The sequence below is a fragment of the Rhinolophus ferrumequinum genome, chromosome 8, assembly GCF_004115265.2.
Source record: "Rhinolophus ferrumequinum isolate MPI-CBG mRhiFer1 chromosome 8, mRhiFer1_v1.p, whole genome shotgun sequence".
In the NCBI taxonomy this organism is placed as follows: Eukaryota; Metazoa; Chordata; class Mammalia; order Chiroptera; family Rhinolophidae; genus Rhinolophus; species Rhinolophus ferrumequinum.
In genome coordinates, this window is record NC_046291.1 from 23,818,329 (window position 1) to 23,830,600 (window position 12,272).

General features: G+C 36.1%; 1 protein-coding gene across 43 annotated transcripts in view; it reads right to left on the bottom strand.

Annotated features, from left to right (window-relative positions):
* MAP2 (microtubule associated protein 2) overlaps window positions 1-12,272 on the bottom strand; it is a 260,069-nt gene that overhangs the window by 38,872 nt on the left and 208,925 nt on the right. For 21 of the 43 annotated variants that reach the window (XM_033112972.1, XM_033112969.1, XM_033112967.1 and 18 more), the window contains one exon: window positions 11,249-11,326. Coding sequence is in view for 38 of the 43 variants with exons in the window: in XM_033112978.1 (XP_032968869.1) it covers window positions 11,249-11,326 (78 nt within the window). In the remaining 5 variants the exon portion in view is untranslated. Of the gene's footprint in view, window positions 1-1,525; window positions 1,772-4,355; window positions 4,941-11,248; window positions 11,327-12,272 lie in introns of those variants that run through there. The other 22 variants (XM_033112966.1, XM_033112936.1, XM_033112953.1 and 19 more) reach the window with 3 other exon arrangements.

The following is a 12,272-nucleotide window of genomic DNA, read 5'->3' on the forward strand; positions in this document are numbered from 1 at the left end:
TTGTGAATTAATGCATAGAGGAATTGTAGTAAGAGCATATTTTGAATATTTTTTCTTTTGTTTGTTTGTTCGGTCTCTCCTAAACAGTATGTGATATGTATTGTAGTAGGAAAAAATTTCCATATGCCTTCTACAGATAAAAATTACGAGTTAAAGAGTATTGAATAAATAGCTAATACTAGGGTACAAAGAATATATATAAACTAAAAATGAAACAAGATTGATATCTACTAAACTTTTTCATCTATTTTCTCATTTAAAAGTGAATTGGTAGGCCATGGGCAGAAGGCCAATTAATTTATAATAAGCATCAACAGCTTCAATTAGCTTGATCAACAAACACCAGGACTAATATGGGGGTATTGAAAGGTTACTGACAATTTTTTAGAAGTCATTGAGATTAAATTTCAGGAATATAAATAAATATTCGCTATTGACTTTATATGATAAGGTCTAAGAACTGACAAGTCAATTTCCACCACATTCAAAATTCTTAATTTGTAATCATTACTTAGTCTGTATGACATAGAAGAAAATCCGAATTATACCATTAATACTGGGAAGTCATGTGAGTAACAAAATTTAAAGAGAGTCAACTATTAAAATATCTTTCTCTCCTTGGTCATGACTTCATTCCCTGGAACACAACCAAATGGTGAAGCAGTCACCATTATTGGCTTTAGGGAGGCTTCACAGAAATTAAATGACTCTTTTTTATTTCTATTTGTTCACCAATCAAAAAGGCTTCAGAGTCTCACTTGTGTTTTAAGGGTAATGATATTTTATTGTGGTCATTAGAGCTAAATGTAATTATCTAAAGAAGATTTGGGGAAAAATAAAATTTAATCATCTGTCAAGAGCAAGTGTATGGATCATCATTACCTTATATACTTGTGTGTCCTGTTGTAACAATAGAAAAGAAATACTTTATGAACTTCTAAGAAAGATTAGATGAATAAAAACTCAAAAGAGATGGGGATGATCAAATGGATTGGTTGGCTGCCATGGAGAGGAAATGATGTGAGAAGCATCAGCAGGAGCTTTTAAGGTAACCAAACCAGTATTCATTGAAGCATAAAACATATAGCATATTGCGGTTGCAAACAAAAAGGATTCTACCATTTAAGCCTCTTTGTGCCCAAATCCAACTCTACAGTTTGAAATAAAAGCATATGAATTGCTGTCCCCAAAATAAAAACAAAAATAAAAATACACATGTATTAGCAATGTGACTGGCAAACATTTGAGATGGGTGGGGGTAGCTCACATAGCGTCATCAGCCTGGCTGCAAAGCGTATTGTATCATGGCAAAGTAAAATGAAGAATCAGCTGCAGCCTGGGAAAACCAAGCTGCCACACAGCACCTGTGCAAGCCACACTCTGTTCATTGAGCCTAAAACAGTGGTCTTAGGCTCATGACAAGACCCAGCAATGGAACAGCATTGGAAAAGGCATCAGTCAGGTTGGTAAGCTGCTGGAGAGATCATTTGCAACAAAATGCATGCAAATCCTAAGAAAGACACACCTTCCCTGGCAGAGGAAGGGGTTTTTACTTCTGCAGACACCTCGGTGACCTCTTTTACACTTTTCTCCTGCGGGGCCCCTGCTGGGGCACTGTCTTCGGGAACTACTTGGACCTCCGCACTAGACTCCGCTTGGCCCTCACTGGGGCCCTTAGGCTGGTCTGAGGCCTTGGCAGCCCCACACTCTTTCTCAGGAAGAGTGACAGGTTTCTCTTCCTCAGCCATTGGACCCTCTAGCGTTTCTTCTTCTTAGGGATGAAAAAGATGTTGACATCATGACCACAGAACAATGCACAAAAACAACAGAAATATTATTCAAGGAACACTTTCAGCTCCATGATATTGACCTCACAAGAACCTCTTTCACCATTTGGATGAGCAAATTAATATTCTAATGCAATGTACATTCATTAGTGCTAGGAAAATTACGTAAAATCTGTTAATAATGATGCCTTTTAAAATCTCATTAAAAGGCTGTTTTAAAATTTGAGAGCTGAAAGGGTTTTATTGCTCTATTACCACTTAGTGGAAATGGCAGTATGTTGCACACATGTGGAAAGCTGGCTGGAAGCAAGAGATGGTGTTGCCGGATAACAGATGGTTGCGAAAAGATAGATGCATTGATGTACTGAAAAAAACTTTTAAATTTGTTAGACATGTGCTGTTTTCTCCAATGCAAGAAGTCCCCACATATGAATTTCTGATTACTTTATTTAAAACATGCATACTTCAGTAAAGAACTCTGGGATTTAAAAAATCTTAGCCTCAAAATAAAATCCAATCAATTACCTTTACAGTTTTATCATGAAGTCCATCAAAACTATTTAAAATAGCATTTATTTAGTATTTCTAAGGTGATACCTAACTCAACTTATTTTACTTTCACTGAATTATAGGACATTAGAGAATACAAAAACCTTTGAAGCTTTCAAGGAGTAAATAAAATATTTTGAAAAACAAGGTTCAGGTAAAATTTCAACCTACTTAGAAAAGTCTACCTCTGGAACACAACTATTATATTACTAAAACCTCCGAAATATAGGTACTATAGTTCATCTAGGATTCTCCTTGACACTGACTAAGAAAGAAAATGTGCATATTATCTATAAAGTCTTATTTATGCAATTCAAAACAAAGGAAAAATAACTGAGTGGCAACTAAACTGCCAAAATATCCCCACAATAGATGTATATCACATGCAAAAAATGTTAACAATTAAAATGTAAAAAAACAAACTTATGAAGGCCATGAATTATCTTGTTCATTTGTTTCTCATTTACACTTCAAATGCCAGTAAAATAAATCTGATTTTATTATTTAAGAAACTAGAGGGAATATATATAAGCTGTTTTATAGTCCTGCAAAGGAAAGATTCTTATAAATTTCCTGTGAAAAATTATACATTGTTTAAATGGCCTTGTGAGAAAGACTGCAGATAAAAAGAAAAGGAATTTTATTTTTTTTTTGAGAAATATTAAAACGCTTGGGGATGGTGAGGTGCAAGAGAACTACTTCGTCTATTTCCTCACATTAGTACTCAGACACTTTCATTTTTGTAATTTAGTTATGTAAGTAACATTTTTAAAATGCTGATTCTAATTTATAAGGCAATTTTTATAATGGCATAGAATTAGATTTTGATTACAGCTAAGAGACTTTTAATATAGCTGCTTTATTAATGTCACCTTATTGGATGAAGTCTAATCAAGTGAATTTACATGTTTTCCAAATCCAAGTCACTTTTCAGTCTTCCATTTTCTCATCTTGTATAAATCATGTTTATTTCCACCATACCTGTTCCTTATTCAAAATTTCACATTTTTCTTCATTGTTTCAAGTTCACACTGCACTCAATATAGGTTATATTTCTCTATCTGAGTGTCTGAGTCATTGGTGCTCTTTGTTTTCCAAAAGACCAGGAAAGAAGTGGATTATCATGAACATAGTGGGTGAGCTTAATCTCCATTGTCTTGGAACTATCTAACCTTACAGTAAGGACTGTCCCATACGAAATAAACTCTTCACTTAAGTAAGTTATGTTTGCCTTTTGAAAATAATCTCTTCACCTAAGCAGAAAATTGATTAGCTCTAATTTTTTTTTTTCTTTTCAAAACTACCTCGTTAGAGTGAGCTAAATTGCAGCCCACCACTCATTTCTTTGATCCTCACTGTAGCCAATTATACCCTAGGGTCTCCCATCATTAAAAGGCTGGAATGACGTTAGCCCAGTCCTACTAATGTGGGCCCAGATTCAGTCACCTGGAGGAGCCTCTGGAGTGTTTGTGAACAGTTAAATAATTTGCAGAAGTACATTTATTCTGCCTTTAACTGATTCTTCAATTTTTCTCTTTTAAAGACCTATCATATTAACATAGCCCTGAAAAGAAGGTGAATTCTACTTATGTCTGGCCCTAGAGATATGTATCCACGAAAGAAGAAATGACATTCAGGGTCATCTTCTTTGGTTTGGGTAAGAGAATATATTCTTCCGCAACTGATTTATTTGCAGGGAGCAGAAAGGGATTGTACTTTGATTAAACTTTTTTTGCTTCTTCCCCCTCCACACATCCTCCCCACTTTTATTTTGCTTTCTTTTCAGAAGTAACTATACAGAAAAAGGAAGTTCTCAACATGTTTCAACTAAGGCTTCTTTATTATGTAAACTGCTAAGGCATTTGGATGGATATAAGCTATATAGGGACTTCATTTTCATATGGAAAAAACAGGCTGCTGTCCCTCTCACCCCATACATGAAGGTACACTTAGTATGATGCATGTGGTCCAAGCCGCAGGCTGGGGAGGAGGAGCAAAAGGGGACCATGCTTGGTTCACCTTTCTCCTGGCCTAAGTGGGCCTCTGCACTCTGTGCTGGGACACTGGGGAGCACATTACAGGCAGTCCACTGTGAGCTGAACAAAGGATGCTCATAGTACTCCTCATCGGAATTGGAAGGGTCATCATCAGGCACAGACACCGAGATGGAGGGGGCTAGGAGTCTACGCCTCTCCCCGCTGGTGGCCGTTTCACGGCTGGGGAACCTGTGGAGAGGACCCCCTTGATCCTCAGCCCCTTCATCTATAAACAGACACACAGGAAGTAATTGCAGGGAGAACTGGACAAGACAGACACAAGATCAGACAGAGGAGACAACACCTGCACGAGGACACAGAGGGCCACAGAAGCAGTGCAGCAGGATGCAGCCTGAGCAAGAGCAAGCGGATGAAGGACGGGAGACAGTGCCTGTTTCATGCTTCAGTAGCCACGGACTTGAAACTATCCCTTAAGTAACCTTGCCATCGAGCTAAATGAATCCAACTACCCTCTCCCCTCCAACAAGTCAGAATAACCACAGGAACACTGGCATAGAAACAAAGCATTACAAAACAAATGCATTATGTGGAAGACATTCGAGGAGATTAATTCTTCTCATGCTTATATCGATATATTTATAAGTTAAAAAAAAAACAAGAAAGCTGTATAATTATGGGGGAAAATAATCCGGTTGGAAGGAGAGCCTTAATTATCTAGGTCGCTCCCATAGTTAGCGTTAGGGTTAACTGAATTTTTAGTTCACAACTTTAACCAGAAAGTAATGCTTAATTGCAATCTTAAGAAAAATCTACAATGCATTATTTTTCTTTCCTACCTTGCTAAGAAAAACACAGTCAGCATAGCTCTCTCTTTGGAGGCTAACTCGTAGGCTAGGGACATCCTTTTAAACAGTGGTTCTTATTTGCGTTAAACTGAAAGTATATGGTTTTAAGAAAGTCCCGAGTAATATAAAATTGTTTCCTTCTGTTTTGCTTCCCTCCTCAAAGCTCATGTAGCTGACAATTTCTACCTCGTTGACTTAAGATTCATCAAGACTTTATGCAGTTTCATTTACTGGCTCTTGGCTGTTTTTGTATTTCAACCCCCTCATTACATATTTCTCACTGAAATGCTAACGGAACTGCTCTCATTTCTGTCCTTTCCTGTGTCTTGGCTTAGACATCAGCATTATTTAAATATATTTCCTTAGATCCACAATGGTAGATCAGTCTGCTTCCCATTTGGATGCTTGTATATTTGAATGAATTTCAAGGAAGATGACAATGAACAATATTTGGCTTCTGATATGCTACAGACACTACCTCTCAGGCCTATGTGTCAGATTACTAAGTTTGCAAGTCTTATATATAGAGAGAATACTTATATAGAGAATAATTTTATTTACTTATATAGAGAATAATTTTAAAATTTCATAATTCCCAATAAGAACGTCTGCATAGTTTTTATTCCTTTCAAAGTTTAAGCAGACAGAATTATCACATTTATTTGAAAATGCACTATATTTTAAGGCAGTAACTTATTTTCAGCAACCAAGTGCTGACAACTAGAAATAAGTCTGAAATCATAAGAATACTAAAATAACACTTGGTAGAAAGAATACTTTTAACCTTTTGAGCACATTATTTACTGATTGTTCCAAGGAAGTTGTTTCTGGATGGGTATTCAGAACTTTCTCAGCCACAATGCTTATAATATCATGAGATGCCAGAAGCCTAAAATTATATTTGATATTCTTAGTTCAACTCGGCACGATTTCTCAGCTGTGCGGATAAATGGCTGAAATCTGGCCTACAACACTGGCTGAATCATAAGTTCTGGGCTTGTCACGTGTCCCAGCCATTCATATTTCCTCCAGTGACTCTCCGAGGCTACAAACTTCCCACGCATGCAAGTTACCTCTGAAACTTCTAATCTGTTCAACAGATGGTAAGAACAATCAACACATGAAAATGGCATATTCACCTTTCTGCTTTTCAACATTTATTTTCTGGGAAGTAGAGCCGACCATAGTACAAAACTAAAATATTTACAGCTGAGAGCTGGTAGTTGAAAGCCACTACTCCTTGGATGTTTTAACCTTTTGAAGATTTTGACCTCCCCTTTCTTGTTGCTGTTGCTCTCTTTGAAAGTGCCAAAACGTGCAAACAACCCAGAGTCTTGCTTCAGATCTCTAACATTTCAAAGAAACAGTGTTTTGTATTCTGAAAACGTTGACTCTAATCAGAGAACAAGAGCAACGACAACTTTAAGGGCTGCAATGAGAAAGTAGTCTCTCTGTAATGTTTGTCTGGACCTGAGCCAGGCAACTTCAGAAAGAACGTCTGGCAAAGTCCAGGCCTCTCTTGGTATCGTGAGCTGTATGTATTCTAAGTCTCTGTTTAAGATAGGAGAGCCTGAAGTCCATCTGCTGTACAAGTCCCAGAGATGTGCTGGGGCAGTGATGCTTAGAGGACTACGGCCAGATACATTCAAACAGTGCACTTGGTCCTAATGATAATGACAAAAGACAGTAGGTCCTCATTTACTAAAGAATTACATGCATCAGGTGCTCTTGGTTCATACCTGATGGAGGTGGGATACAGGATAATCATAAATAAATTAATTATTTATTTGGGAGTGATTTGAAAAGAAGGAAACTAGTCCAGTAGCTTGTAACAAAAACAAAACTCTCATGAGAATATCACTTCATTTTTGTAGTCCCACACTAAGAACCTAGATCAGCAAAAGACAGCTTTAGGAATGCAGTCAGGCTATGGTTGCAGGGACTTAGATTTGGATTTGAATTCTGGATGAGCCATAAATGAGCCATGACTTCCTGGGCAAGAAGGAGAAGTGAATACCATCTCTCTCTGTGGGTTGCTGGGAGGATTAAATGAGAAGATACCTGAGAAAGTGCTAAGCTCAGTGTTGGACTCCACATGTTAACATCTTTCAACATACTCAGGCAGTGTCATGTACCTCTGCTTTCTTTTCATTTGACACCTCAAAGCTAGATTTGAGAGACTTATGAAAAAGTAAATTCATTTCATCACAGTTAATTTTGATGTTTAAGGTCAGGATTGAATGCCTCCTTTTAATATAAGTTCACATGCTATTGGGGATACTTCTTTTGCCACAAAACACATCATTTCATTTAATAATGTGATATGTGAAAGAACAGGGTAGCCTTTAGCCTTATAAACCTGGGAGTTTTACATAGCTCTTTTTCATAACGATAAACTTCAAAAGTGAAGCTTACCTGATTTCAGTGAAGGAATACACGTTTCCTAATTTGCTTTCACACAAACTTTTTTTTAAAAAAGCATTTGAAAATTTATGTTGGGTTAAAGTAAGGTTTGCCATGCGAAACCCAAACGTGATATGTCAGCCCCTTTTGGAATAAATGAGTAGTAACTTTCCTGAGAGATTGACTCTCATGAGGGATCTGTGACTCAGTGATTGTTGTCTGTCCTGGCATCATATCTTCTGCCTCAAAGCCAATGGCTGAAGGAGGCTGGCTCCAAGTACGTTGTTCTCCAACATCTCTAAACCCTTCCCTTTCTACAGGCTTTTGACTGAGGACTCCTGGGATTGCCAACTGGATTTGCTGCCCCCGAATGATATGGAGGGAAAACTGCTTTCAGATTAGCAATTATAATGTTTCCACATCATCGACACAAGAAAACACCACAAAACCCTAGAATTCTGGAAGAAGCCTAACAGAGCAGAAAGATTCCTGGTTGTTTTTTCTGATAATTCCTTTATTCTTGCATGGGCTTCCAAATTCTACCCATTCAGTCGAAATGACAACTATTATGGTTAGGCCAAAAAGAAAAAGGAGATTAATTTGAAAACATCTCAACTAGTACAATATTAGTTTACTGAACTGAGGTTTTCTTTCCAACTGTGCTACTTGTTTCGTTTTGTCATCAAAATCCCTTTAAATGTTTCTCAGAGTAAGCACATATTCAGGGGATTGTTAATATTATATGGATTATAATGAAAGAATATTCATAAATGATATGATTAACACCTTAAATTATTTTTAGTGGAAGCTTTCAAACATCCACTCTAGGAAAAAACCAGCTTCTAAAATGTCCGATATTTAATACAAAGTAAGCATATCCTCAAAACCATCGAACCACTCAATTTAATCCAAGAGCTTTTACATTTGTACAAAAGGACTAGGCTGTGGCGGTCACTGTGCTTTTAGATTATGGCTGGTTTGAGGGTGGATCGAGGAGGGTAAAAAAATCTTTGGATGAAAAAACCCACCTGTTCCCTTTCCAAGGGACCTGTTATGAGCAGTACATTAATGGAATTTTGGCTGGGACTTTATAAACCAATTGTTTTGAAAAACTGAAAAGCTGCATCCTATCAAATAAATGTCATTAATTTATTTTCTGATATAATGAACTTTAAAAATGTCATACATACATTACAAGTGGTTTAAAATAAAAGAGAGGGGATGGTTTTATTGTCTAGACTGTACATCTTTCCCATATTTAGGTAAGGATATTATTTGACCTTTTAAATAAATGAGGTAGACTTTAAAAAATACATAACTTTTTATGTAACTCAAAAAATGGTTATCCTTTTAAAAGGAAATCATTAGGTCTTTGTATAGTTCAATGCTTTTTTTGAAAAAAAAATCAATAAAAATACAAGCTTGGTTTGAAAAATGTTAAGAATAAAATATTTTCGAATTGCTTTCAACAGAAAGTAGTAAGTTGACATTTTCTTTGAATATACTGAAACAGCTTTGGGAAAGCAATCCGAAAATATCAAGGAAGGTTACTCTGGAAAGTGACACCTAAGTTACCAAAATGCCAAAGTGATTCTATATTTCATTTGTATTTTCGTTATATCCATTACATCACCCTGCATTTTGGAGGACCCTAGTGCCCTTTCTGCTCCAACTCCCTATAAGGGTAGGAAGAGTAAATGAATTACTTGACCTCTGGTTGACTTTGGAGTCAACATCATAACCCTCTATGGGTGAAGAGGATTCTCTGACACTTCAAAGGCTTTAAGTAGGGGCTTAGAAACATCTTCAATTACCTGAGGGAATTATAGCTGTCATGGAAGTCTTTCCACTGTATTTGGAGTGAAATCCAGGCCCTTGAATCCAGCTGGTTGCTGCTTATTCTCAAATTCTTCACTGCTCTACCCCTTTCTCATGACCCATTAGCCACGAGGCTCCTTCTGTTCCTAGAACAGTACGTGCACTTGCCCATCTGGGTGCCTTTGCAGATCCTGACCCCTCTGCCTCAAATGTTCCTTTTCCCCATCTTTGCTTGGCCAACACTTCCTCATGCTTCTAGGCTCAGCTTTTTAACTGTCCCCTCACCACCTAATAAAATAAGATTTCCCTTGTTCTAACTTAAAAGCTCCCTATTCTCTTCCTATCTAGTGCTAATCCAATTAGAAAGTATGTGTAAGCTTATTTATTGGATTTCTGTTCTCCATTAGACTGTGTGCTCCTTACAAACAGGGGTCGTGTCTGTTTTATTCACTAAAGTACACCCAGAATTTGAAGAGTATTGTGTACATTGTAGGTGCACCATAAATATGTGCCAAATGAATGGATGAACATAGGGCAAAAAGAATTGCTCAAATCTATGAATTAAAAGATTAAATCACATTTTTCAGGGAATTAACTAATAATCAATGGCTGTTATGACACTGATTATATGCACTGATCATAGTCCCCAAATTTTCCTGTGTTTACCAGAATAATTTAGCTTGTTTAATGTTATTTCAGGCAGTAAATTTGAAGAAAATTAAAAAGAAAAAGGCCTCAATTAAAAAAAAATCACTAAAAAAATTTGGTTTATAAATCTGTGACAAAAATAAATTATATTTATCATTTATAGTTCAGTAGTTTAGGAAAATCTGTATCTAGGAGATCAAAGAATATTTTAAATGAACCTAATTACAAATTATAAAAAGACAGTGAGTTTTGTGATGTTATTCAATTTTTAACACAATAAAATGATGTCTGTTTTGTGATGTTATTCAATTTTTAACACAATAAAGCAAAAGGAAAAAATGAGGAAATAAATGAATAAAATGGACTAGTATTAAAATTCTGGTTTCAGTATATGAAAACTAAATTATATTAAAATAACAAATGATCTATAGCTGTCCTGCACCTTCTCCTGTAACTCAAACAATATACAAAAGTTGACTGATCTAAGTCAGAAAACCAATAATAGTTTGCTTTTAAATAGCACCATTCATCTCAGATTCTGAATGAATATTCTTCAAAGGGATCCTTCTATTTTATCCAGGAGAACTGAAAAGCTGACATGGCTTTGCATATTGAGTAAATGCATAAATAGATTCATGAACAACAACAGGTCTCAGTAGGAAAGAAGCCATGGTCTCAGCTTCCAGTTCATTGCTCTCAATATCGGATTCATTCATTAACTTCTTCATTTATTCATTAGTATTTCTTGATAGTGTGCAACAGACCAGGTCCTGGGCAAGGCCTGGCAATACGATGTTCCACAAAATAGAGACAATTCCTGATAACACTTCTGAAGTGTTGATTTCATCAATAATTTGTTTTTGTTTAGTCACTTATCAGATAGAATTGTATCATCTCTGTCAAAACATTCTACATTAAGTAAACTGGTTCTCTGTAGTTATTCTAGCAATTTAAACACAAAGTTATCTTTTCCTTTATCAGGCAGATTTTTCCTTTTGTTTACCATATTCTTCTACTTGTGATTTTATATAGATAAATGATTCGACATTTATTTAAAGTCTTTGTTTCTTCTTCACTATTTGAAACAGACAGCTCCCAAGCTGGGTCATATACTAACCCCTACTAAAGTCCAGTGTTTATGGATCGATGCTTATTTACCCTTTACCAGAAGACAAACCTCAAATAGTCCAATAGGCCTTACCTTCTTCCACTGGGACAGTCTGTTCTGAGGCTGGTGATGGGGGTGGAGAAGGAGGCAGATTAGCTGTCTCTTCAGGTGCTAAAGATCAAACAAAGGAAACATGAGATATGACAAGTATTCCTATTAGGCTAGTAGATTGGTAGGCAGTTTTGCCATCTGTAAAAAGGCCTCCCTATGAAATTCAGGAAAAGATTCAAGAGTAAGTTGCACGTGACTTATTTTTAGCTCTATTACCTGATTCACATATTTTTGAAAACCTAAAAAGAAAGAAGAGCATTTAATATTTAAAACATCACTTTTTCTTTGCCATAAAAATGGATTAAAGATACCGGCAAAAATTCCATCATTAATCCCCTTAATTTGTGTTTGCTTGTTCAATTAATAAAATATTTTATTCTGGCCCCAATCTACGGTGCTCAAATACACACAGGCAAGCATTTTAGTTTAGACTTGGCCTGATGGACTGAAAAAAATATTGGAACTGTCTATTTTTCAACATCTTGATCTGAAAACAAATGTTACTTTAATCATTCACAGTTATTTTAGGTAATGTATTTTTTTAAAACAATATTTGCCCCCTGAGTTTAATGTCAAAACCCATCTTCTGTTTGTATTCTCAGAAAAATGAAGCTGTCATAGCCTGAGGCAATCCTCACACAGAAACTATGTACCAATGGGAGCTGAGTCATCCTCTGACCTTGGCATTATACATGAAGAAGGACCAAAAAGGTTCTAATATAATAAATGTAATTTATTCACAGTTAACTGTAAGTTTTCCTCTTCAAGATACTTTATGACCACTCATGCAAAGGTAAGGAATTTCAATATTTATCAGTCAAGGCCAGGGATAAAATCTCTTTTAAAGATAATGTGAAGTTTTATTTCATAAGGCAGTTAGTAGAGGAATCTTTGGGATAACAGGAGACTCTTGACTTCCTTAAGCCTGTGGACTTCTACATGGCATATTTTGTTAAAAAAAAAAAAAGGTGGGGTTTTCTTTTATTCCGAAGAATGGAAGTGAACA